This window comes from Panulirus ornatus, chromosome 40 (genome assembly GCF_036320965.1).
Source record: "Panulirus ornatus isolate Po-2019 chromosome 40, ASM3632096v1, whole genome shotgun sequence".
Classification (NCBI taxonomy): domain Eukaryota; kingdom Metazoa; phylum Arthropoda; class Malacostraca; order Decapoda; family Palinuridae; genus Panulirus; species Panulirus ornatus.
In genome coordinates, this window is record NC_092263.1 from 150,974 (window position 1) to 178,416 (window position 27,443).

At 42.3% G+C, this 27,443-nt stretch overlaps 1 protein-coding gene across 1 annotated transcript in view; it reads right to left on the bottom strand.

Annotated features, from left to right (window-relative positions):
- The window catches only part of LOC139761496 (monocarboxylate transporter 9-like), a 71,305-nt gene extending 44,334 nt beyond the window's left edge, over window positions 1–26,971 (bottom strand). Inside the window, exons 1-3 of the mRNA XM_071685759.1 lie at window positions 26,119–26,971; window positions 10,470–10,740; window positions 8,594–9,487 (exon numbers count right to left, since the gene is read on the bottom strand). Coding sequence (XP_071541860.1) covers window positions 8,594–9,487; window positions 10,470–10,740; window positions 26,119–26,595 — 1,642 coding nt within the window. The 5' untranslated portion in view covers window positions 26,596–26,971. The remainder of the gene's footprint in view (window positions 1–8,593; window positions 9,488–10,469; window positions 10,741–26,118) is intronic.
- Window positions 26,972–27,443: the final 472 nt, after the last annotated feature.

The following is a 27,443-nucleotide window of genomic DNA, read 5'->3' on the forward strand; positions in this document are numbered from 1 at the left end:
ATAGGTGGTGTGAAGTGGTTTGATCGAGTGAGTAATGAAAAGGTGAGAGAGATGTGTAGTAATAAAAACAGTGTGGTTGAGAGAGCAGAAGAGGGTGTTTTGAAATGGTTTCGACACATGGAGAGAATGAGTGAGGTAAGATTGACAAAGAGGATATATGTGTCAGAGGTGGATGGAACGAGAAGTGGGAGACCAAATTGGCGGTGGAAAGATGGAGTGAAAAATATTTTGAGTGATCAGGGCCTGAACATGCAGGAGTGTGAAAGGCGTGCAAGGAATAGAGTGAATTGAACGATGTGTTATACCGGGGTCGACGTTCTGTCAATGGATTGACCCATTGCATATGAAGCGTATGGGGTAAACCATGGAAAGTTTTGTGGGGCGTGGATGTGGAAGAAGAGCTTTGGTTTCGGTGCATTATACATGACAGCTAGAGACTGAGTGTGAATGAATGTGGCCTTTGTTGTCTTTTCCTAGCGCTACTTCGCGCACACTGGGGAAGAGGGGGTTGTCATTTCATTTGTAGCGGGGTGGCGACGGGAATGAATAAGGGGAGACAGTATGAATTATGCACATGTGTATATTTGTATATGTCTGTGTGTGTATATATATGTATACGTTGAGATTTATAGGTATGTATATTTGCGTGTGTGGACGCAAATGGCGTCCTAGCTTTGTCTCTTCTATATATATCAGCTGACTGTTATATTTCTCTCTTGTCTCTCCCCTGATGAGGTGATTATTACACGAAAGTGCACTTGGGAACTTTTCGTTTTTCATTCATTTTCCCCGTGGACTAATAGTAATATCTTGATCACGCGCAAAATTGTTTTCCTTTCCAATATATATATATATATATATATATATATATATATATATATATATATATATATATATATATATATATATTTTTTTTTTTTTCTTTTTCATACTATTCGCTATTTCCCGCGATAGCGAGGTAGCGTTAAGAACAGAGGACTGGGCCTTTGAGGGAATATCCTCACCTGGACCTCTTCTCTGTTCCCTCTTTTGGAAAATTAAAAAAAAAAAAAAAAAAAAAAAAAAAGAGAGGGGAGGATTTCCAGCCCCCGCTCCCTTCCCTTTTAGTCGCCTTCTACGACACGCAGGGAATACGCGGGAAGTATTCTTTCTCCCCTATCCCCAGGGAATATATATATATATATATTTATTTATCTATTTATTTCATTTACATATTTATTTACTTTATACTTTGTCCCTGTTTCCCGCGTTGGCGAGGTAGCGCAAGGAAACATACGAAAGAATGGCCCAACCCACCCACATACTCATGTATATATATACACGTCCACACACGCACATATCCATACCGCATACATATATATATATATATATATATATATATATATATATATATATATATATATATATATATATATATATATATATATATATATACTTAGAAAAGCAAATGGATTTGTATGTAGCATTTATGGATCTGGAGAAGGCATATGATAGAGTTGATAGAGATGCTCTGTGGAGGGTATTAAGAATATATTGTGTGGGAGGAAAGTTGTTAGAAGCAGTGAAAAGTTTTTATCGAGGATGTAAGGCATGTGTACGTGTAGGAAGAGAGGAAAGTGATTGGTTCTCAGTGAATGTAGGTTTGCGGCAGGGGTGTGTGATGTCTCCATGATTGTTTAATTTGTTTATGGATGGGGTTGTTAGGGAGGTAAATGCAAGAGTTTTGGAAAGAGGGGCAAGTATGAAGTCTGTTGGGGATGAGAGAGCATGGAAAGTGAGTCAGTTGTTGTTCGCTGATGATACAGCGCTGGTGGCTGATTCATGTGAGAAACTGCAGAAGCTGGTGACTGAGTTTGGTAAAGTGTGTGGAAGAAGAAAGTTAAGAGTAAATGTGAATAAGAGCAAGGTTATTAGGTACAGTAGGGTTGAGGGTCAAGTCAATTGGGAGGTGAGTTTGAATGGAGAAAAACTGGAGGAAGTGAAGTGTTTTAGATATCTGGGAGTGGATCTGGCAGCGGATGGAACCATGGAAGCGGAAGTGGATCATAGGGTTGGGGATGGGGCGAAAATTCTGGGGGCCTTGAAGAATGTGTGGAAGTCGAGAACATTATCTCGGAAAGCAAAAATGGGTATGTTTGAAGGAATAGTGGTTCCAACAATGTTGTATGGTTGCGAGGCGTGGGCTATGGATAGAGTTGTGCGCAGGAGGATGGATGTGCTGGAAATGAGATGTTTGAGGACAATGTGTGGTGTGAGGTGGTTTGATCGAGTGAGTAACGTAAGGGTAAGAGAGATGTGTGGAAATAAAAAGAGAGTGGTTGAGAGAGCAGAAGAGGGTGTTTTGAAGTGGTTTGGGCACATGGAGAGGATGAGTGAGGAAAGATTGACCAAGAGGATATATGTGTCGGAGGTGGAGGGAGCAAGGAGAAGAGGGAGACCAAATTGGAGGTGGAAAGATGGAGTGAAAAAGATTTTGTGTGATCGGGGCCTGAACATGCAGGAGGGTGAAAGGAGGGCAAGGAATAGAGTGAATTGGAGCGATGTGGTATACCAAGGTTGACGTGCTGTCAGTGGATTGAATCAAGGCATGTGAAGCGTCTGGGGTAAACCATGGAAAGCTGTGTAGGTATGTATATTTGCGTGTGTGGACGTATGTATATACATGTGTATGGGGGGTTGGGCCATTTCTTTCGTCTGTTTCCTTGCGCTACCTCGCAACCGCGGGAGACAGCGACGAGGTATAAAAAAAAAAAAAAAAATATATATATATATATATATATATATATATATATATATATATATATATATATATATATATATATATATATATATACGCAACCTCTTTGACCATCGGCTCCGTGAGGCTGAACGGTGCGCAGCGTGGCAGAGACGGAGTACCCAGTCAAGACGGTGGAAGAGAATCGCCGTGACGGGAACTGTGTCCTTCAGCATGGCAAGGAAATTGCCCATCGCTGACCAACACTTCCACTGGACCTCTATCATCACCTCGTTAAGATCATCGTGTGTCAAGACATCATATAAAGCGCCTCTTCGCAAACGGAACTACCTTGGCCCACCAGTGATGCTACTACGTTTGTGAATCGGGAACCATTGCAACACAAACCTCGCCAGGTGGTAGAGTTTCCCGCAGTGTATCGAGACAGACTTCCCCAGAACTTTTTTTTTAAAGGGGAAGTAAATGTTTATAGTTGTGTTACTGGAGTGATAGTTTTCATACATGGTGTTTTGACAAGAAAATAGTGAAATTGGAGAAAAATGTAGCTTAGACATTGAAGCTTATTGATACAGTGGTTAAATTGATGAGAACTGCTATTGACGTTTGTGTAAATAAATTATACATTTCCTTTTTCCATAGCCAGAGGTTGAACCATTATGTGACATTCATTTTTTCATTCATTTCAAGCTAGAAGTTTCAGTTTTCTAAATTGTTTCTTACATTTTTCATATGTATATATATGTATGTGTGTGTGTGTGTATATGTGCGTATGTATGTGTATGTGTGTGTATGTGTATATGTATATATATATGTATATTATCCCTGGGGATAGGGGTGAAAGAATACTTCCCACGTATTCCTCGCGTGTCGTAGAAAGCGACTAGAGGGGACGGGAGCGGGGGGCCAGAAATCCTCCCCTCCTTGTATTAACTTTCTAAAATGGGAAACAGAAGAAGGAGTCACGCGGGGAGTGCTCATCCTCCTCGAAGGCTCAGAGTGGGGTGCCTAAATGTGTGTGGATGTAACCAAGATGTGAAAAAAGGAGAGATAGGTAGTATGTTTGAGGAAAGGAACCTGGATGTTTTGGCTCTGAGTGAAACGAAGCTCAAGGGTAAAGGGGAAGAGTGGTTTGGGAATGTCTGGGGAGTAAAGTCAGGGGTTAGTGAGAGGACAAGAGCAAGGGAAGGAGTAGCAATACTCCTGAAACAGGAGTTGTGGGAGTATGTGATAGAATGTAAGAAAGTAAATTCTCGATTAATATGGGTAAAACTGAAAGTTGATGGAGAGAGGTGGGTGATTATTGGTGCATATGCACCTGGGCATGAGAAGAAAGATCATGAGAGGCAAGTGTTTTGGGAGCAGCTGAAAGAGTGTGTTAGTGGTTTTGATGCACGAGACCGAGTTATAGTGATGGGTGATTTGAATGCAAAGGTGAGTAATGTGGCAGTTGAGGGAATAATTGGTATATATGGGGTGTTCAGTGTTGTAAATGGAAATGGTGAAGAGCTTGTAGATTTATGTGCTGAAAAAGGACTGATGATTGGGAATACCTGGTTTAAAAAGCGAGATATACATAAGTATACTTATGTAAGTAGGAGAGATGGCCAGAGAGCGTTATTGGATTACGTGTTAATTGACAGGCGTACGAAAGAGAGACTTTTGGATGTTAATGTGCTGAGAGGTGCAACTGGAGGGATGTCTGATCATTATCTTGTGGAGGCTAAGGTGAAGATTTGTATGGGTTTTCAGAAAAGAAGAGTGAATGTTGGGGTGAAGAGGGTGGTGAGAGTAAGTGAGCTTGGGAAGGAGACCTGTGTGAGGAAGTACCAGGAGAGACTGAGTACAGAATGGAAAGAGGTGAGAACAATGGAAGTAAGGGGAGTGGGGGAGGAATGGGATGTATTTAGGGAATCAGTGATGGATTGCGCAAAAGATGCTTGTGGCATGAGAAGAGTGGGAGGTGGGTTGATTAGAAAGGGTAGTGAGTGGTGGGATAAAGAAGTAAGAGTATTAGTGAAAGAGAAGAGAGAGGCATTTGGACGATTTTTGCAGGGAAAAAATGCAATTGAGTGGGAGATGTATAAAAGAAAGAGACAGGAGGTCAAGAGAAAGGTGCAAGAGGTGAAATAAAAGGGCAAATGAGAGTTGGGGTGAGAGAGTATCATTAAATTTTAGGGAGAATAAAAAGATGTTCTGGAAGGAGGTAAATAAAGTGCGTAAGACAAGGGAGCAAATGGGAACTTCAGTGAAGGGGGCAAATGGGGAGGTGAAAACAAGTAGTGGTGATGTGAGAAGGAGATGGAGTGAGTATTTTGAAGGTTTGTTGAATGTGTTTGATGATAGAGTGGCAGATATAGGGTGTTTTGGTCGAGGTGGTGTGCAAAGTGAGAGGGTTAGGGAAAATGATTTGGTAAACAGAGAAGAGGTAGTGAAAGCTTTGCGGAAGATGAAAGCCGGCAAGGCAGCAGGTTTGGATGGTATTGCGGTGGAATTTATTAAAAAAGGGGGTGACTGTATTTTTGACTGGTTGGTAAGGTTATTTAATGTATGTATGACTCATGGTGAGGTGCCTGAGGATTGGCGGAATGCGTGCATAGTGCCATTGTACAAAGGCAAAGGGGATAAGAGTGAGTGCTCAAATTACAGAGGTATAAGTTTGTTGAGTATTCCTGGTAAATTATATGGGAGGGTATTGATTGAGAGGGTGAAGGCATGTACAGAGCATCAGACTGGGGAAGAGCAGTGTGGTTTCAGAAGTGGTAGAGGATGTGTGGATCAGGTGTTTGCTTTGAAGAATGTATGTGAGAAATACTTAGAAAAGCAAATGGATTTGTATGTAGCATTTATGGATCTGGAGAAGGCATATGATAGAGTTGATAGAGATGCTCTGTGGAAGGTATTAAGAATATATGGTGTGGGAGGAAAGTTGTTAGAAGCAGTGAAAAGTTTTTATCGAGGATGTAAGGCATGTGTACGTGTAGGAAGAGAGGAAAGTGATTGGTTCTCAGTGAATGTAGGTTTGCGGCAGGGGTGTGTGATGTCTCCATGGTTGTTTAATTTGTTTATGGATGGGGTTGTTAGGGAGGTAAATGCAAGAGTTTTGGAAAGAGGGGCAAGTATGAAGTCTGTTGAGGATGAGAGAGCTTGGGAAGTGAGTCAGTTGTTGTTTGCTGATGATACAGCGCTGGTGGCTGATTCATGTGAGAAACTGCAGAAGCTGGTGACTGAGTTTGGTAAAGTGTGTGGAAGAAGAAAGTTAAGAGTAAATGTGAATAAGAGCAAGGTTATTAGGTACAGTAGGGTTGAGGGTCAAGTCAATTGGGAGGTGAGTTTGAATGGAGAAAAACTGGAGGAAGTGAAGTGTTTTAGATATCTGGGAGTGGATCTGGCAGCGGATGGAACCATGGAAGCGGAAGTGGATCATAGGGTTGGGGATGGGGCGAAAATTCTGGGGGCCTTGAAGAATGTGTGGAAGTCGAGAACATTATCTCGGAAAGCAAAAATGGGTATGTTTGAAGGAATAGTGGTTCCAACAATGTTGTATGGTTGCGAGGCGTGGGCTATGGATAGAGTTGTACGCAGGAGGATGGATGTGCTGGAAATGAGATGTTTGAGGACAATGTGTGGTGTGAGGTGGTTTGATCGAGTGAGTAACGTAAGGGTAAGAGAGATGTGTGGAAATAAAAAGAGCGTGGTTTAGAGAGCAGAAGAGGGTGTTTTGAAGTGGTTTGGGCACATGGAGAGAATGAGTGAGGAAAGATTGACCAAGAGGATATATGTGTCGGAGGTGGAGGGAACGAGGAGAAGAGGGAGACCAAATTGGAGGTGGAAAGATGGAGTGAAAAAGATTTTGTGTGATCGGGGCCTGAACATGCAGGAGGGCAAGGAATAGAGTGAATTGGAGCGATGTGGTATACCGGGGTTGACGTGCTGTCAGTGGATTGAATCAAGGCATGTGAAGCGTCTGGGGTAAACCATGGAAAGCTGTGTAGGTATGTATATTTGCGTTTGTGGACGTATGTATATACATGTGTATGAGGGGGGGTTGGGCCATTTCTTTCGTCTGTTTCCTTGCGCTACCTCGCAAACGCTGGAGACAGCGACAAAGTATAATAAAATATAAATAAAAATATATATATATATATATATATATATTTTTTTTTCAAACTATTCGCCATTTCCCGCGTTAGCGAGGTAGCGTTAAGAACAGAGGACTGGGCCTTTGAGGGAACATCCTAACCTGGCCCCCTTCTCTGTTTATACTTGTTGCCTTATTCATTCCCGTCCTCGCCCCTCCACACATGAAATGACAACCCCCTCCCCCTGCTTGCGCGCGAGGTATCGCTAGGAAAAAACAACAAAGGAAACATTCGTTCACACTCAGTTTTTAACTGTCTTGTGTAATGCACCGAAACCATAGCTCCCTTTCTACATCCAGGCCCCACAAACTTTCCATGGTTTACCCCAGACGCTTCACATGCCCTGGTTCAATCCATTGACAGCACGTCGAACCCGGTAAACCACATTGTTCAAATTCACTCTATTTCTTGCACGCCTTTCACCCTCCTGTATATTCAGGCCCCGATCGCTCAAAATCTTTTTTACTCCATCCTTCCACTTCCAATTTGGTCTCCCGCTTTTCCTTGTTCACTCTCCCTCTGACACATATATCCTCTTTGCCAACCTTTCCTCGCTCATTATCACCATGTGACTAAACCATTTCAACACACCCTCCTCTACTCTCTCAAGAACACTCTTTTTATTAACACACTTCTCTCTTACTCGATCGAACCACCTCACACTACATGGTGTCCTCAAACATCTCATATCCAACCCTCCTCCGCACAACCCTATCCATATCCCATGCCTCGCAACCATATAACATTGTTGGAACCACTATTCCATCAAACATGCCCATTTTTGCTCTTCGAGATAACGTTCTCGCCTTCCACAGCTTCTTCAATGGACCTGAGCCAGGGACCCATTTCATCGATCAACCCCTATGGGTTGATTGTGGACCGACTGCCGTGACCATGCGAAGCTATTTGCTCGACTCTAAGCGGCCCATGAATGTTACCCGTTACTCCATGGGAGTCCATAAGTCTTCTGTTAGGACTCCTGCAATTCCTTGACCAATATTTTTTATTTTATCTTCTATGATTCTGCATCTTCTAGTACGTCTAGAGAGGACACGTCAGACTTCGTTTTCTTTTTAAGTGGATACCTCTTTCCTCTGATTTATAATTTAGAACCCCTCCCTTAAACTCTGTTTCTGTTCCTCTTTAGTCTCATGACTTCTTTCATAGTCCTTAAAATGCCTCTTCAATTTTCTTAACTCTAGCTCCAGTTGTGTTCTAATTTGTTATTGCTCCTTCACAAGTTCCCACAGCATCGTTGTACATTTGGTGTCTCGTGTTTTCGTGTCTAACCTTTTCTTTTCGCTTTTATCTCCATACTTCTCTTCGCAGATCTTGTTGTGATTGATAGGTTTTGGTATGTTACTGTAACTAAATCCATAACATTAATTTCTGTGTGTGTGTGTGTGTGTGTGTGTGTGTATGTGTGTGTGTGTGTGTGTGTGTGTGTGTGTGTGTGTGTGTGCGTGTGTGTGTGCGCGTGTGTGTGCGTGTGTGTTGCATGTCTGTGTCTGTGTGTGTGTGTGTGTGTGTGTGTGTGTGTGTGCAGATATTAAGAGTAATACGTATACATGAAAATTAAGTTTATTTTCATCTTCCATCTACTGACATTTTTATATATATAGTGACATACTAAAGAAAAGTAAGTTATTGAACAAGGAATTGTGGATATGGTGACTGTAGCTTCTAATACATTATGACAAAAACTATTGTCCCTTACCAATTATTGAGGATCCCATGACGACACTACCAAACATTAGACAGAGACGCTTGTCGAACTTCTTCCAGTCAGATAAAGGAGAGACAGCAAGGCGGGTCGCCAGGTTACAGATGCCCATCACAGATATGCACCAAGCGGAGTCTTGTAGACTGTGGCCCTCTGCCTCCATCGCGAATGGCATCAGCATCAGAAAGTTGTGGAAACAGTTCATTATGAACGTGTTGGCTAAAGCAATTATGAGCACACGACGTGAACGTAGAATACCTACATCAGATTTAGTTGTACGCACCACGCGCACCAGTATCATCCAAAGTACTTTGATCAAACCCAAACAACGGTCACCCTTAAACTCTTCCCTAGTTTTAGGAGGAGTACAGTTAGTGCCTGAAACATTGATTCCAGACAAGATACCATTCGAAATCATCGAATCTTGTGAACATTCACTCACCCGGTGATTTGTACCACATCGTGTTCGCTTTACTCTCTCCTGATCTGCAACAGCCACCCAGTCTGGTTCCTCTTTGGCTCCTTCATGTTGAGGGACGACGTCCAGCACATTCATCGGCTCCTGACGGCCACCACTGCTTCTTTTTTGTGGTATCAAAGGAACAAGACTTTCCGGAGGCTGGTCTGTCTTCCGACGAGGCTTCATGTGCCACTCAACAGGATGGAACAAAGAGACTGCCACAAACCCATTCATTAGCAGAGCACCATATATGAGAGCTCCACCCTTGTAGCTGTAATTGTCTAGCAAGTGACGAACGAATGGAGCAATAAGAATCGGTCCCAAGCAGATCCCAGCCATCAACAAAGTGTTCGCCGAGCCAAGACGACGCTCGAAGTAGAATGGAAGTATCATGAAGGAAATCCCAGACAACACACCTACGCTGAAACCTGAGAACAAATGAGACGTAATAATCACCTCCTATGGCCAGTATTTTCTTTTGTTTCATGATTCGTCATTAAATGGCGCCTCAAGGCGAAAAATATAATCTGACTATCAGAGACATCGTAACGGACAGGAAAAAGTTGATTGATATGTATACAGTAATGTCCATAGAGGGAACTGATACTGACAGTGGCTTAACAGGAATTCTAGCCATTTACTTTTAACTCTCAGTTCATATGGTGCATGAACATGAAACAAAAAATGTAACTGATGATCAATGACCAGGCAAGAAGATCCCAAATTGGAACATGACGGATGTTGTATTGAAAATATATAGGCAACTGTTCATTACGCGTCTGTGAGACTTACGGCTGTATCAGTTCTCATTTCCATCCTGACCTACTTCACTATTTACGGTTGGTTGTGGTTTCTGGGGCATCATTTGCTGACGTACCATCTCTTGTAGGTCTACCTCTCCCTTCCCCTACACTATCCGACCTTCATCTGTGCAATTATTATTTTCCTTCTTTAACAATCATTCATCACTCGCTCTACATGTATACACCATTGCATTGCAGATATATGAATATTGCTCCAAACAATAGTGTTTTTTTTTTTACACTTTCAACCAACTTCCACAACAAAATAAGTCATACTGTCTTTAGAAACGATTGTTACTTGTCAAGAATACTGAAAAGCAACTCCCATTGCAGAGGGAGAAGTAAGAATCCTAGATAGTCCTTTGCAAGTTTGAGGATGAACATCCCATGATCTGCCTCTCCTCTGTCAAAGTCAGACTACTGTCCTGATGACAGTTTAGTATGGTGTCCATACGGCCATAGGCTAACTGAATTATTCTGTCTAAACCAATGACGAGTTACTCACCGAAGCACGTACGCAAACTATGGTTAATCCGTCTATATTACAAGCAATGATTTCTCTTAATGGCCAGACGTACAATCATATGTCAAAAGCACAACCACTCACCTGATAAAAGAGAGTAGGAAAAGAAAAGAAATTCGGCTGATGGTGAGAAGGCGGAGAGGATAATTGCCGATGACGACATGAACACTCCAATGTAGCTAATTCTTCTCCAGCCGAACTCCTTTGTCAGAGCGCGGAGGAGAAGAGCTGTGAGGCACCTGACAAAATTATGAGAGTTGAAGATCCATGCGGTAGTGGTTGTAGACGCGCCCTTCTCCAGTAGGAAGCCAGAAAAGAGGATTCCAAAGCAAGAAGCGACCGACATATTCAGCAGCTGAAGAGAGAGTGAGAATTTTGTGTGTAATATCAAACATAGTCATTACCAAGGATCTGTGGGTCTACCACAAAATTCCAAAAATAAAAACGGTTCTCACTCAAGGTAAGAGACCGAAGCATTATCCAAAAGAAAAGCATCGATTGAGCTGAAGTAAAGATATGGCGGTGGCGGTTTCTTTCTCACACACACACACACACACACACACACACACACACATATCTATCTATCTATCTATATATATATATGTATATATATATATATATATATATATATATATATATATATATATATATATATATATAGTGATGGGTGATTTGAATGCAAAGGTGAGTAATGTGGCAGTTGAGGGAATAATTGGTATACATGGGGTGTTCAGTGTTGTAAATGGAAATGGTGAAGAGCTTGTAGATTTATGTGCTGAAAAAGGACTGATGATTGGGAATACCTGGTTTAAAAAGCGAGATATACATAAGTATACTTATGTAAGTAGGAGAGATGGCCAGAGAGCGTTATTGGATTACGTGTTAACTGACAGGCGTGCGAAAGAGAGACTTTTGGATGTTAATGTGCTGAGAGGTGCAACTGGAGGGATGTCTGATCATTATCTTGTGGAGGCTAAGGTGAAGATTTGTATGGGTTTTCAGAAAAGAAGAGTGAATGTTGGGGTGAAGAGGGTGGTGAGAGTAAGTGAGCTTCAGAAGGAGACCTGTGTGAGGAAGTACCAGGAGAGACTGAGTACAGAATGGAAAAAGGTGAGAACAATGGAAGTAAGGGGAGTGGGGGAGGAATGGGATGTATTTAGGGAATCAGTGATGGATTGCGCAAAATATGCTTGTGGCATGAGAAGAGTGGGAGGTGGGTTGATTAGAAAGGGTAGTGAGTGGTGGGATGAAGAAGTAAGAGTATTAGTGAAAGAGAAGAGAGAGGCATTTGGACGATTTTTGCAGGGAAAAAATGCAATTGAGTGGGAGATGTATAAAAGAAAGAGACAGGAGGTCAAGAGAAAGGTGCAGGAGGTGAAAAAAAGGGCAAATGAGAGTTGGGGTGAGAGAGTATCATTAAATTTTAGGGAGAATAAAAAGATGTTCTGGAAGGAGGTAAATAAAGTGCGTAAGACAAGGGAGCAAATGGGAACTTCAGTGAAGGGTGCAAATGGGGAGGTGATAACAAGTAGTGGTGATGTGAGAAAGAGATGGAGTGAGTATTTTGAAGGTTTGTTGAATGTGTTTGATGATAGAGTGGCAGATATAGGGTGTTTTGGTCGAGGCGGTGTGCAAAGTGAGAGGGTTAGGGAAAATGATTTGGTAAACAGAGAAGAGGTAGTGAAAGCTTTGCGGAAGATGAAAGCCGGCAAGGCAGCAGGTTTGGATGGTATTGCAGTGGAATTTATTAAAAAAGGGGGTGACTGTATTGTTGACTGGTTGGTAAGGTTATTTAATGTATGTATGACTCATGGTGAGGTGCCTGAGGATTGGCGGAATGCGTGCATAGTGCCATTGTACAAAGGCAAAGGGGATAAGAGTGAGTGCTCAAATTACAGAGGTATAAGTTTGTTGAGTATTCCTGGTAAATTATATGGGTGGGTATTGATTGAGAGGGTGAAGGCATGTACAGAGCATCAGATTGGGGAAGAGCAGTGTGGTTTCAGAAGTGGTAGAGGATGTGTGGATCAGGTGTTTGCTTTGAAGAATGTATGTGAGAAATACTTAGAAAAGCAAATGGATTTGTATGTAGCATTTATGGATCTGGAGAAGGCATATGATAGAGTTGATAGAGATGCTCTGTGGAAGGTATTAAGAATATATGGTGTGGGAGGAAAGTTGTTAGAAGCAGTGAAAAGTTTTTATCGAGGATGTAAGGCATGTGTACGTGTAGGAAGAGAGGAAAGTGATTGCTTCTCAGTGAATGTAGGTTTGCGGCAGGGGTGTGTGATGTCTCCATGGTTGTTTAATTTGTTTATGTATGGGTTGTTAGGGAGGTAAATGCAAGAGTTTTGGAAAGAGGGTCAAGTATGAAGTCTGTTGGGGATGAGAGAGCTTGGGAAGTGAGTCAGTTGTTGTTCGCTGATGATACAGCGCTGGTGGCTGATTCATGTGAGAAACTGCAGAAGCTGGTGACTGAGTTTGGTAAAGTGTGTGGAAGAAGAAAGTTAAGAGTAAATGTGAATAAGAGCAAGGTTATTAGGTACAGTAGGGTTGAGGGTCAAGTCAATTGGGAGGTGAGTTTGAATGGAGAAAAACTGGAGGAAGTGAAGTGTTTTAGATATCTGGGAGTGGATCTGGCAGCGGATGGAACCATGGAAGCGGAAGTGGATCATAGGGTAGGGGAGGGGGCGAAAATTCTGGGAGCCTTGAAGAATGTGTGGAAGTCGAGAACATTATCTCGGAAAGCAAAAATGGGTATGTTTGAAGGAATAGTGGTTCCAACAATGTTGTATGGTTGCGAGGCGTGGGCTATGGATAGAGTTGTGCGCAGGAGGATGGATGTGCTGGAAATGAGATGTTTGAGGACAATGTGTGGTGTGAGGTGGTTTGATCGAGTGAGTAACGTAAGGGTAAGAGAGATGTGTGGAAATAAAAAGAGCGTGGTTGAGAGAGCAGAAGAGGGTGTTTTGAAGTGGTTTGGGCACATGGAGAGGATGAGTGAGGAAAGATTGACCAAGAGGATATATGTGTCGGAGGTGGAGGGAACAAGGAGAAGAGGGAGACCAAATTGGATGTGGAAAGATGGAGTGAAAAAGATTTTGTGTGATCGGGGCCTGAACATGCAGGAGGGTGAAAGGAGGGCAAGGAATAGAGTGAATTGGAGCGATGTGGTATACCGGGGTTGACGTGCTGTCAGTGGATTGAATCAAGGCATGTGAAGCGTCTGGGGTAAGCCATGGAAAGCTGTGTAGGTATGTATATTTGCGTGTGTGGACGTATGTATATACATGTGTATGGGGGGGTTGGGCCATTTCTTTCGTCTGTTTCCTTGCGCTACCTCGCAAGCGCGGGAGACAGCGACAAAGTATAATAAAAAAATAATAATATATATTTGTTTATTTTGCTTTGGCGCTCTCTCCCGCATTAGCGAGATAGCGCAACGAAACAGACGAAAGAAATGGCCCAACCCACCCACATACACATGTATATACATACACGTTCACACACGCAAATATACATACCTATACATCCCAATATACACATATATATACACACAGAGACATATACATATATACACATGTACATAATTCATACAGTCTGCCTTTATTTATTCCCATCGCCACCTCGCCACACATGGAATAACAACCCCCTCCCCCCTCATGTGTGCGAGGTAGCGCTAGGAAAAGACAACAAAGGCCCCATTCGTTCACACTCAGTCTCTAGCTGTCATGTAATAATGCACCGAAACCACAGTTAACTTTCCACATCCAGGCCCCACAGAACTTTCCATGGTTTACCCCAGACGCTTCACATGCCCTGGTTCAGTCCATTGACAGCACGTCGACCCCGGTATACGACATCGTTCCAATTCACTTTATTCCTTGCACGCCTTTCACCCTCCTGCATGTTCAGGCCCCGATCACACAAAATCTTTTTCACTCAATCTTTCCGCCTCCAATATGGTCTCCCACTTCTCCTCGTTCCCTCCACTTCTGACATATATATACTCTTGGTAAATCTTTCCTCACTCATTCTCTCCATGTGACCAAACCATTTCAAAACACCCTCTTCTGCTCTCTCAAACGCACTCTTTTTATTACCACACATCTTTCTTACCCTATTATTACTTACTCGATCAAACCACCTCACAACACATATTGTCCTCAAACATCTCATTTCCAGCACATCCACCCTCTTCCGCACAACTCTATCCATAGCCCACGCCTCGCAACCATACAACATTGTTGGAATCACTATTCCTTCAAACATACCCATTTTTGCTTTCCGAGATAATGTTCTCGACTTCCACACATCCTTCAAGGCTCCCAGGATTTTCGCCCCCTCCCCCACCCTATGATTCACTTCCGCTTCCATGGTTCCATCCGCTGCCAAATCCACTCCCAGATATCTAAAACACTTTACTTCCTCCAGTTTTTCACCATTCAAACTTACCTCCCAGTTAACTTGACTCTCAACCTTACTCTACCTAATAACCTTGCTCTTATTCACATTTACTTTAAACTTTCTTCTTTCACACACTTTACCAAGCTCAGTCACCAGCTTCTGGAGTTTCTCACTTGAATTAGCCACCAGCGCTGTATCATCAGCGAACAACAATTGACTCACTTCACAAGCTCTCTCATCGACAACAGACTACATACTTGCCACTCTTTCCAAAACTCTTGCATTCACCTCCCTAACAACCCCATCCATATACAAATTAAACAATCATGGAGACATCACACGTGTATCCCTGCCGCAAACCTACATTCACTGAAAACCACTCACTTTCCTCTCTTCCTACACGTACACATGCCTTACATCCTCGATAAAAACTTTTCACTGCCTCTAACAACTTACCTCCCAAACCATACATTCTTAATACCTTCCACAGAGCATCTCTGTCAACTCTATCATATGCCTTTTCCAGTTCCATAAATGCTACATACAAATCCATTTGCTTTTCTAAGTATTTCTCACATACATTCTTCAAAACAAACACCTGATCCACATATCCTCTACAACTTCTGAAACCACACTGCTCTTCCCCAATCTCATGCTCTGTACATGCCTTCACCCTCTCAATCAGTACCCTCCCATATAATTTACCAGGAATACTTAACAAACTTATACCTCTGTAATTTGAGCACTCACTCTTATCCCCTTTGCCTTTGTACAATGGCACTATGCAAGCATTCCGCTAATCCTCAGGCACCTCACCATGAATCATACATACATTAAATAACCTTACCAACCAGTCACCAATACAGTCACCCCCTTTTTTAATAAATTTCACTGCAATACCATCCAAACCCGCTGCCTTGCCGGATTTCATCTTCCGCAAAGCTTTTACTACCTCTTCTCTGTTTACCAAATCATTTTCCCTAACCCTCTCACTTTGCACACCACCTCGACCAAAACACCTTATATCTGCCACTCTATCATCAAACACATTCAACGGACCTTCAAAATACTCACTCCATCTCCTTCTCACATCACCACTACTTGTTGTCACTCCATTTGCCCCTTTAACTGAAGTTCCCATTTGTTCACTTGTCTTACGTACTTTATTTACCTCCTTCCAAAACATCTTTTTATTCTCCCTAAAATTTAATGATACTCTCTCACCCCAACTCTCATTTGCCCTCTTTTTCATTTCTTGCACCTTTTCTCTTGACCTCCTGCCTCTTTCTTTTATACATCACCCACTCATTTGCATTATTTCCCTGCAAAAATCGCACAAATGCATCTCTCTTCTCTTTCACTAATAATCTTACTTCTTCATCCCACCACTCACTACCCTTTCTAATCAACCCACCTCCCACGCTTCTCATGCCACAAGCACCGCTTGCGCAAGCCATCACTGCTTTCCTAAATACATCCCATTCCTCCCCCACTACCCTTACCTCCTTTGTTCTCACCTTTTTCCATCCTGTACTCAGTCTCTCCTGGTACTTCCTCACACAAGTCTCCTTCCCAAGCTCACTTACTCTCACCACTCTCTTCACCCTAACATTCTCTCTTCTTTACTGAAAATCTATACAAATCTTCCTCTTCGCCTCCACAAGATAATGATCAGACATCCCTCCAGTTGCACCTCTCAATACATTAACATCCAAAAGTCTCTCTTTCGCAAGCCTATCAATTAACACGTAATCCAATAACGCTCTCTGGCCATCTCTCCTACTTACATGTGTATACTTATGTATATCTCTCTTTTTAAACCAGGTATTCCTAATCACAAGTCCTTTTTCAGCATATAAATCTACAAGCTCTTCACCATTTCCATTTACAACACTGAACACCCCATGTATACCAATTATTCCCACAACTGCCAAATTACTCACCTTTGCATTCAAATCACCCATCACTACAACCCGGTCTCGTGCATCAAAACCACTAACACACTCATTCAGACGCTCCCAAAACACTTGCCTCTTATGATCTTTCTTCTCATGCCCAGGTGCATATGCACCAATAATAACCCATCTCTCTCCATCAACTTTCAGTTTTACCCATATCAATCTAGAGTTTACTTTCTTACACTCTATCACATACTCCCACCAATCCTGTTTCAGGAGTAGTGCTACTCCTTCCCTTGCTCTTGTCCTCCCAAGACATTCCCAAACCACTCTTCCCCTTTTCCCTTGAGCTTCGTTTCACTCAGAGCCAAAACATCCAGGTACCTCTCCTCAAACATACTACCTATCTCTCCTTTTTCTCATCTTGGTTACATCCACACACATTTAGACACCCCAATCTGAGCCTTCGAGGAGGATGAGGACTCCCCGCGTGACTCCGTCTTTTGTTTCCACTTTTAGAAAGTTAAAATACAAGGGGGGGAGGGTTTCTAGCCCCCCGCCTTTTTCTCTCAACCACGCTCTTTTTATTATCACACATATGTCTTCCCCTATTATTACTTACTCGATCAAACCGCCTCACACCACATGTTGTCCTCAAATATCCCATTTCCAGCATATCCACCCTCCTCCGCATAACTCTATCTATAGCCCACGCCTCGAAACCATATAACATTGTTGGAGCTACTATTCCTTCAAACATACCCATTTTTGCTTTCTCAGATAAAGTTCTAAACTTCCACACATTCTTCAACTCTCCCAGATCTTTCGCCCCTTCCACCACCCTATGAATCACTTCCACTTCCACGGCTCCATCCTTTGCCAAATCCACTCCCAGATATATAAAACACTTTCCTTCCTCCAGTGTCTCTCCATTCAAACCTACCTTCCAACTGACTTGTCCCTCAACCCTACTGGTCTTATTCACATTTTCTCTATTTATCAAACTCAGTCACCAGTTTCTGCAGTTTCTCACACGAATCAGCCACGAGCGCTGTATCATCAGCGAACAACAACTGACTCACTTCCAAAGTTCATTCATCCACAACAGACTGCATACTTGCCCCTCTTTCCAAAATTCTTGCATTCACCTCCCTAACAATCTCATCATTAAACAAATTAAACAACCATGGAGACATCACACACTCCTGCCGCAAACCTACATTCACTGACAACCAATCACTTTCCTCTCTTCCTACACGTCCACATGCCTTACTGGAACCGATAAAAACTTTTCACTGCTTGTAACAACTTGCCTCCCACACCATATATTCTTAATACCTTCCCCAGAGCATCTCTATCAACTCCATCATATGCCTTCTCCAGATCCACAAATGCTACATACAAATCCATTTGCTTTTCTAAGTATTTCTCAAATACATTCTTCAAAGCAAACATATATAGGGATGGGGATAAGGGAGAAAGAATACTTCCCACGTATTCCCTGCGTGTCGTAGAAGGCGACTAAAAGGGAAGGGAGCGGGGGGCTGGAAATCCTCCCCTCTCGTTTTTTTTTTTTATTTTTTATTTTTCTTTTCTCCAAAAGAAGGAACAGAGAAGAGGGCCAGGTGAGGATATTCCCTCAAAGGCCCAGTCCTCTGTTCTTAATGCTACCTCGCTATCGCGGGAAATAGCGAATAGTATGAAAAAGAAAAAAAAAAAAAAAAATATATATATATATATATATATATACATACGAATAAAGTGCATATGAACGCGCACCTTCATAGAACATACAAACCACCAACAGCCAGGATCGAACCCGGGACCCCTGTGCAAGAGGCAGGCATGCTAACCGCTAGGCTATGGGACTGTATAATTCGAATAGTTGCTTCCTATTATACAGTCCCATAGCCTAGCGGTTAGCATGCCTGCCTCTTGCACAGGGGTCCCGGGTTCGATCCTGGCTGTTGGAGGTTTGTATGATATATATATATATATATATATATATATATATATATATATATATATATATATATATATATATATATATATATATATATTGTTGACTGGTTGGTAAGGTTATTTAATGTATGTATGATTCATGGTGAGGTGCCTGAGGATTGGCGGAATGCTTGCATAGTGCCATTGTACAAAGGCAAAGGGGATAAGAGTGAGTGCTCAAATTACAGACGTATAAGTTTGTTGAGTATTCCTTGTAAATTATATGGGAGGGTATTGATAGAGAGGGTGAAGGCATGTACAGAGCATCAGATTGGGGAAGAGCAGTGTGGTTTCAGAAGTGGTAGAGGATGTGTGGATCAAGTGTTTGCTTTGAAGAATGTATGCGAGAAATACTTAAAAAACAAAAGGATTTGTATGTAGCATTTATGGATCTGGAGATGGCATATGATAGTTGATAGAGATGCTCTGTGGAAGGTATTAAGAATATATGGTGTGGGAGGCAAGTTGTTAGAAGCAGTGAAAAGTTTTTATCGAGGATGTAAGGCATGTGTACGTGTAGGAAGAGAGGAAAGTGATTGGTTCTCAGTGAATGTAGGTTTGCGGCAGGGTTGTGTGATGTCTCTATGGTTGTTTAATTTGTTTATGGATGGGGTTGTTAGGGAGGTGAATGCAAGAGTTTTGGAAAGAGTGGCAAGTATGCAGTCTGTTGTGGATGAGAGAGCTTGGGAAGTGAGTCAGTTGTTGTTCGCTGATGATACAGCGCTGGTGGCTGATTCATGTGAGAAACTGCAGAAGCTGGTGACTGAGTTTGGTAAAGTGTGTGAAAGAAGAAAGTTAAGAGTAAATGTGAATAAGAGCAAGGTTATTAGGTATAGTAGGGTTGAGGGTCAAGTCAATTTGGGAGGTAAGTTTGAATGGAGAAAAGCTGGAGGAAGTGAACTGTTTTAGATATCTGGGAGTGGATCTGGCAGCGGATGGAACAATGGAAGCGGAAGTGAATCATAGGGTGGAGGAGGGGGCGAAAATTCTGGCAGCCTTGAAGAATGTTTGGAAGTCGAGAACATTATCTCGGAAAGCAAAAATGGGTATGTTTGACGGAATAGTGGTTCCAACAATGTTGTATGGTTGCGAGGCGTGGGCTATGGATAGAGTTGTGCGCAGGAGGGTGGATGTGCTGGAAATGAGATGTTTGAGGACAATATGTGGTGTGAGGTGCTTTGATCGACTAAGTAATGTAAGTGTGAGAGAGATGTGTGGAAATAAAAAGAGTGTGGTTGAGAGAGCAGAAGAGGGTGTTTTGAAATGGTTTGGTCACATGGTGAGAATGAGTGGGGAAAGATTGACCAAGAGGATATATGTGTCAGAGGTGGAGGGAACGAGTAGGAGTGGGAGACTCAATTAGAGGTGGAAAGATGGAGTGAAAAAGATTTTGAGTGATCGGGGCCTGAACATGCAGGAGGGTGAAAGGCGTGCAAGGAGTAGAATGAATTGGAATGATGTGGTATACCGGGGTCGACGTGCTGTCAATGGATTGAATCAGGGCATGTGAAGCGTCTGGGGTGAACCATGTAAAGTTTGTGGGGCCTGGATGTGGAAAGGGAGCTGTGGTTTCGGTGCATTATTACATGACAGCTAGAGACTGAGTGTGAACGAATGGGCCTTTGGTGTTTTTCCTAGCGCTACCTCGCACACATGAGGGGGGAGGGGGTTGTTATTCCATGTGTGGCGAGATGGCGATGGGAAAAAATAAAGGCAGACAGTATGAATTATGTACATGTGTATATATGTATATGTCTGTGTGTGTATATATATGTGTACATTGAGATGTATAGGTATGTATATTTGCGTGTGTGGACGTATGTATATACATGTGTATGGGGGGGGGGGGGTTGGGCCATTTCTTTCGTCTGTTTCCTTGCGCTACCTCGCAAACGCGGGAGACAGCGACAAAGTATAATAAAAAGAAAAAAGAAAAAAAAAATATATATATATATATATATATATATATATATATATATATATAGGGGATAGGGAAGAAAGAATACTTCCCACGTATTCCCTGCGTGTCGTAGAAGGCGACTAAAAGGGAAGGGAGCGGGGGGCTGGAAATCCTCCCCTCTCGTTTTTTTTTTTTTTTTAATTTTCCAAAAGAAGGAACAGAGGGGGCCAGGTGAGGATATTCCGAAAAAGGCCCAGTCCTCTGTTCTTAACGCTACCTCGCTAATGCGGGAAATGGCGAATAGTTTGAAAAAAAAAAAAAAATATATATATATATATATATATATATATATATATATATATATATAGAGAGAGAGAGAGAGAGAGAGAGAGAGAGAGATACATATATAAATATATATATATATATATATTGTATTGTATTGTATTGTATTGTTGACTGGTTGGTAAGGTTATTTAATGTATGTATGATTCATGGTGATGTGCCTGAGGATTGGCGGAATGCGTGCACAGTGCTATTGTACAAAGGCAAATGGGATAAGAGTGAGTGCTCAAATTACAGAGGTATAAGTTTGTTGAGTATTCCTGGTGAATTATATGGGAGGGTATTGATTGAGAGGGTAAAGGAATGTACAGAGCATCAAATTGGGGAAGAGCAGTGTGATTTCAGAAGTGGTAGAGGATGTGTGGATCAGGTGTTTGCTTTGAAGAATGTTTGTGAGAAATACTTAGAAAAGCAAATGGATTTGTATGTAGCATTTATGGATCTGGAGAAGGCATATGATAGAGTACATAGAGATGGTCTGTGGAAGGTGTGGGAGGCAAGTTGTTAGAAGCAGTGAAAAGTTTTTATCGAGGATGTAAGGCATGTGTACGTGTAGGAAGAGAGGAAGTGTTTGGTTCTCAGTGAATGTAGGTTTGCGGCAGGGGTGTGTGATGTCTCTATGGTTGTTTAATTTGTTTATGGATGGGGTTGTTAGGGAGGTGAATGCAAGAGTTTTGGAAAGAGGGTCAAGTATGAAGTCTGTTCTGGATGAGAGAGCTTGGGAAGTGAGTCAGTTGTTGTTCGCTGATGATACAGCGCTGGTGGCTGATTCATGTGAGAAACTGCAGAAGCTGGTGACTGAGTTTGGTAAAGTGTGTGAAAGAAGAAAGTTAAGAGTAAATGTGAATAAGAGCAAGGTTATTAGGTACAGTACCGGTATACCATATCGATCCAATTCACTGTATTCCTTGCCCGCCTTTCACCCTCCTGCATGTTCAGGCCCCGATCACACAAAATCTTTTTCACCTCATCTTTCCACCTCCAATTTGGTCTCCCACTTCTCCTCGTTCCCTCCACCTCCGACACATATATCTTCTTGGTCAATCTTTCCTCACTCATTCTCTCCATGTGCCCAAACCATTTCAAAACACCCTCTTCTGCTCTCTCAACCACGCTCTTTTTATTTCCACACATCTCTCTTATCCTTACGTTACTTACTCGATCAAACCACCTCACACCACACATTGTCCTCAAACATCTCATTTCCAGCACATCCACCCTCCTGCGCACAACTCTATCGATAGCCCATGCCTCGCAACCATACAACATTGTTGGAGCCACTATTCCTTCAAACATATCCATTTTTGCTTTCCGAGATAATGTTCTCGACTTCCACACATTCTTCAAGGCTCCCAGGATTTTCGCCCCCTCCCCCACCCTATGATCCACTTCCGCTTCCATGGTTCCATCCGCTGCCAGATCCACTCCCAGATATCTAAAACACTTTACTTCATCCAGTTTTTCTCCATTCAAACTTACCTCCCAATTGACTTGACCCTCAACCCTACTGTACCTAATAACCTTGCTCTTATTCACATTTACTCTTAACTTTCTTCTTTCACACACTTTACCAAACTCAGTCACCAGCTTCTGTAGTTTTTCACATGAATCAGCCACCAGCGCTGTATCATCAGCGAACAACAGCTGACTCACTTCCCAAGCTCTCTCATCCCCAACAGACTTCATACTTGACCCTCTTTCCAAAACTCTTGCATTCACCTCCCTAACAACCACATCCATAAACAAATTAAACAACCGTGGAGACATCACACACCCCTGCCGCAAACCTACATTCACTGAGAACCAATCACTTTCCTCTCTTCCTACACGTACACATGCCTTACATCCTCGATAAAAACTTTTCACTGCTTCTAACAACTTGCCTCCCACACCATATATTCTTAATACCTTCCACAGAGCATCTCTATCAACTCTATCATATGCCTTCTCCAGATCCATAAATGCTACATACAAATCCATTTGCTTTTCTAAGTATTTCTCACATACATTCTTCAAAGCAAACACCTGATCCACACATCCTCTACTACTTCTGAAACCACACTGCTCTTCCCCAATCTGATGCTCTGTACATGCCTTCACCCTCTCAATCAATACCCTCTCATATAATTTACCAGGAATGCTCAACAAACTTATACCTCTGAAATTTGAGCACTCACTCTTATCCCCTTTGCTTTTGTACAATGGCACTATGCACGCATTCCACCAATCCTCAGGCACGTCACCATGAGTCATACATACATTAAATAACCTTACCAACTAGTCAGTAATACAGTCACCCCCTTTCTTAATAAATTCCACTGCAATACCATCCAAATCTGCTGCCTTGCCGGCTTTCATCTTCTGTTTACCAAATCATTTTCCCTAATCCTCTCACTTTGCACACCACCTCGACCAAAACACCCTATATCTGCCACTCTATCATCAAACACATTCAACAAACCTTCAAAATACTCACTCCATCTCTTTCTCACATCACCACTACTTGTTATCACCTCCCCATTTGCGCCCTTCACTGAAGTTCCCATTTGCTCCCTTGTCTTACGCACTTTATTTACCTCCTTCCAGAGCATCTTTTTATTCTCCCTAAAATTTAATGATACTCTCTCACCCCAACTCTCATTTGCCCTTTTTTCACCTCTTGCACCTTTCTCTTGACCTCCTGTCTCTTTCTTTTATACATCTCCCACTCAATTGCATTTTTTCCCTACAAAATTCGTCCAAATGCCTCTCTCTTCTCTTTCACTAATAATCTTACTTCTTCATCCCACCACTCACTACCCTTTCTAATCAACCCACATTCCACTCTTCTCATGCCACAAGCATCCTTTGCGCAATCCATCACTGATTCCCTAAATACATCCCATTCCTCCCCCACTCCCCTTACTTCCATTGTTCTCACCTTTTTCCATTCTGTACTCAGTCTCTCCTGGTACTTCCTCACACAAGTCTCCTTCCCAAGCTCACTTACTCTCACCACCCTCTTCACCCCAACATTCACTCTTCTTTTCTGAAAACCCATACAAATCTTCAACTTAGCCTCCACAAGATAATGATCAGTCATCCCTCCAGTTGCACCTCTCAGCACACACACACACACATATATATATATATATATATATATATATATATATATATATATATATATATATATATATATATATATGTGTGTGTGTGTGTGTGTGTGTGGAGAGGGGGGGTGTGTGTGTGTATGTGTGTGTGTGTGTGTATTTGACCGTCATTTCCTGTGTTAATAAGGATGCATCAAGAAACATACGAAAAAAGGTTACATCTGCTCTCATCCAATCTCTAACTATCATGTGTGACGCACTGAATCCAAATTCCCCATTCACATCTGGGCCCTACACACCTTTCTATGGTTTACCGCAGACGTTTCACATGACCTGGTTCAGTCCCTCGACAACACATCGTTCCAATTCACTCCATTCCTTATACGCTTCTCATCCTCCCATACCCCGATAGTTCAAAATCTTTTTCACTCCATTCTTCCACCTCCAAATTGGTCTCCCACTTCTCCTTTTTCCCTCCTCGTCTGACACATATGTCCTCTTTGCCAATGTTTCCTCTCTCATTCTCTTCATATGTCCAAATCATTTCAACACACCCTCTTCTGCTCTCTCAGCCACACTTGTTTTATTACCACACATCTCTCTCACCCTTTCATTACTTAATCTAACCACCTCACACCACGTATTGTCTTCAAACATTTCATTTCCAACTCATCCACCCTCCTCCGGAGAACCCCATCTATAGCCCATGCCTTGCAACCATATAATATTGTTGGAACCACTATTTCTTCAAATATACCCATTTTCCTCTCCGAATATCGTTCTTTCCACGCATTTTTCATCACTTCGAAGAGCTCCCCTTCTCCCACACTGTGACTTTCTCCCGTCCAGATAAATGAAACGCTTCATTTCCGCGAATTTTTCTCCATTCAATCTTACATCCCAGCTAACTTGTCCTTCAACCCCACTAAACCTAATAATCTTGTTCTTATTCATATTTACTCTAAAATATCTCATTTCACACACTGCTCCATACTCAGTCATCAACCTTTGCAGTTTCTCACGGGAATCATCCACCAGTACTGTATCATCAGCGAACAACAACTGACTCACTTCCCAGGCCCTTTCATCCCTAACAGACTGCATATTCGCCCCTCTCAACAAAACTCTTGCATTTACCTCCCTAACCACCCTATCCATAAACAAATTAAACACCCATGGGGATATCACACACCCCTGCCGCAGAGCGACATTCACTGGGAACCAATCGCTCTCTTATCCTCCTACGTGTACTCATGCCGTACATCCTTGCTAAAAACTTTTCACTGCTTCTAGCAGCTTACCTCCGACACCATATACTATTAAGACCTCCCAAAAAGCATCTCTATCAGCCTTATCTTATGCCTTCTCCAGATTCAAAAATTCTTCAAAGCAAACATCTGATCCACACATCCTCTACCACTTCTGAAATCACACTGCTACTCCCCAATCTGATGCTCTGTACATACCTTCACGCTCTCAATCAATATCCTCCCATACAATTTTCCAGGAATACCCAACAATCTTATACCTTTGTAATTTGGACACGCAACTGTATCCTCTTTGCTTTTGTAAAATAGCACCATACATGCATTATGTCAATCTTCAAGCACTTCACCATGATCCATACATTCACTTTACCAGCCAATCAAATACAATCACCCCCTTTCTCGATTAATGCAACTGTAATACCATCCATACCTTCCGCCTTGCCGGATTTCATCTTCTGCAAGGCTTTCACCACCTCTTCACTCCTCACTAAACCACTCTCCCTAACTCTCTCACTTCGAACACCACCCCGACTAAAGCACCCTACATTTGCCACTCTATCATCAAACACATTCAACATAACATCAAAATACTCACTCCATCTCCTCACTTCATCACTACTTGTTATCACTTCCCCCTTGCCCCCGTCGCCGATGCTCCCATTTGTTCTCTTGTCTTACGGACGTTATTTACCTCCTTCCAAAACATCTTTTCATTCTCTCTAAACTTTAATGATACTCTCTCACCTTTACCTGCGTTCTTATGCATGGTTTTTGTTACATAAAGCTGTGTACAAAATACAAAGGTATCAAACTGTATTTGACACTCACCATGACAATGAGCGTACCTATTGCCACCAACCATCCCCAACCGCCGTCAGGTACCAGCAGGCTCTCTTCCAATGTCGTCGGCGGGGTGCAAAGGTGTTTGTTCTTTTCTTCTAGGAAGATGTGCATGTCCTTGAGGTTTGTGCCCCCTCCATCACAAGACTTCGCCACTTCGCATTCTGCCTGCTCGTTACCACGTTCTCCATTTTGCATGTGGTGTCTTCCCGAACTCCTGGTGTTCATATCTCCGTCCGGGTTATTGGCGTGGATGTTGAGGTTTGTCCTGTGTGTGCCGGATTCTTTATTGCATCCTGTACTGGTCTGCCTAACCCTCTCACCGTCAGCCTTTCCCATGCCATTTTCATGTATCCTGGAATCACATACTACTTTGTTTGTTTCGGCCTCCAGTAACATGCGACTTGTATCCGATACGTCATCATCGTTTATATGCTTAATGCTACTTGTTTCGTCTTCACTCATTGTCTTTTTGATATTACGTATTCACTTACTGATATTAATCAGTTGAGTTTCACTCATTCTACAGAATTTCACATTAATGAGTTAATCTCACTGTCTGGGAGACTAGTGTCACTACCTCCACTAGCTGTGGGGACAAGGATATATAGTCTGCCAACAGGTAGTACCTTGCAGCTGTTCACGTTATCTCTAGTTTATTTTTCCTTCTTTTTATGTCAGATGTTTACTGCATCACCACTCTAGTCAACGCTTGAATATTCTTCCCCTTATGCGGGTTGATCAATGGACAACGGTGAAACGTCTTATTCACTCTCTGAAAGCACAACGATTTTCCGATCATTGATCACTAGGTCCAAGTCAGTCAAGGCGAGCGAATGAAGTCTTTTTGCTGCCTCATGCCTACAGTTGGTCAGAGTAATCTCTAACGTAAATTCAGATATGAACAGAATCTCAGCAATCTTGTAACCCTGGTGATTATCATAGCCTGACTACATGCTCAGGAGCAAGCACACAGATTCTTGGAAGATAAAAGACAATTTTTGTCGAGCGTTTCAGATACTGATGAGTGATATGAGTGCTACTATATAACTGATCGATTTGTATCTTAATACAGACAAGTTCAAATATGAACCTCATTTTCTCCTGTACCTATCACTCGATACTACTTATGATAGACTTAATGTGTCGTATGCCGCGCCTTTCGAAAGTATACAGGTTCAATGAGTTACTGTAATCATGGGAAACAAGAAATGTCATCACCACTCCTTGCAAAGGATCTTTTAAGATCGCCAGCCATCCTTAGGGTATCCTAGTCAAACTGACCACCTTTACTACAAACATCAGGTCACTGT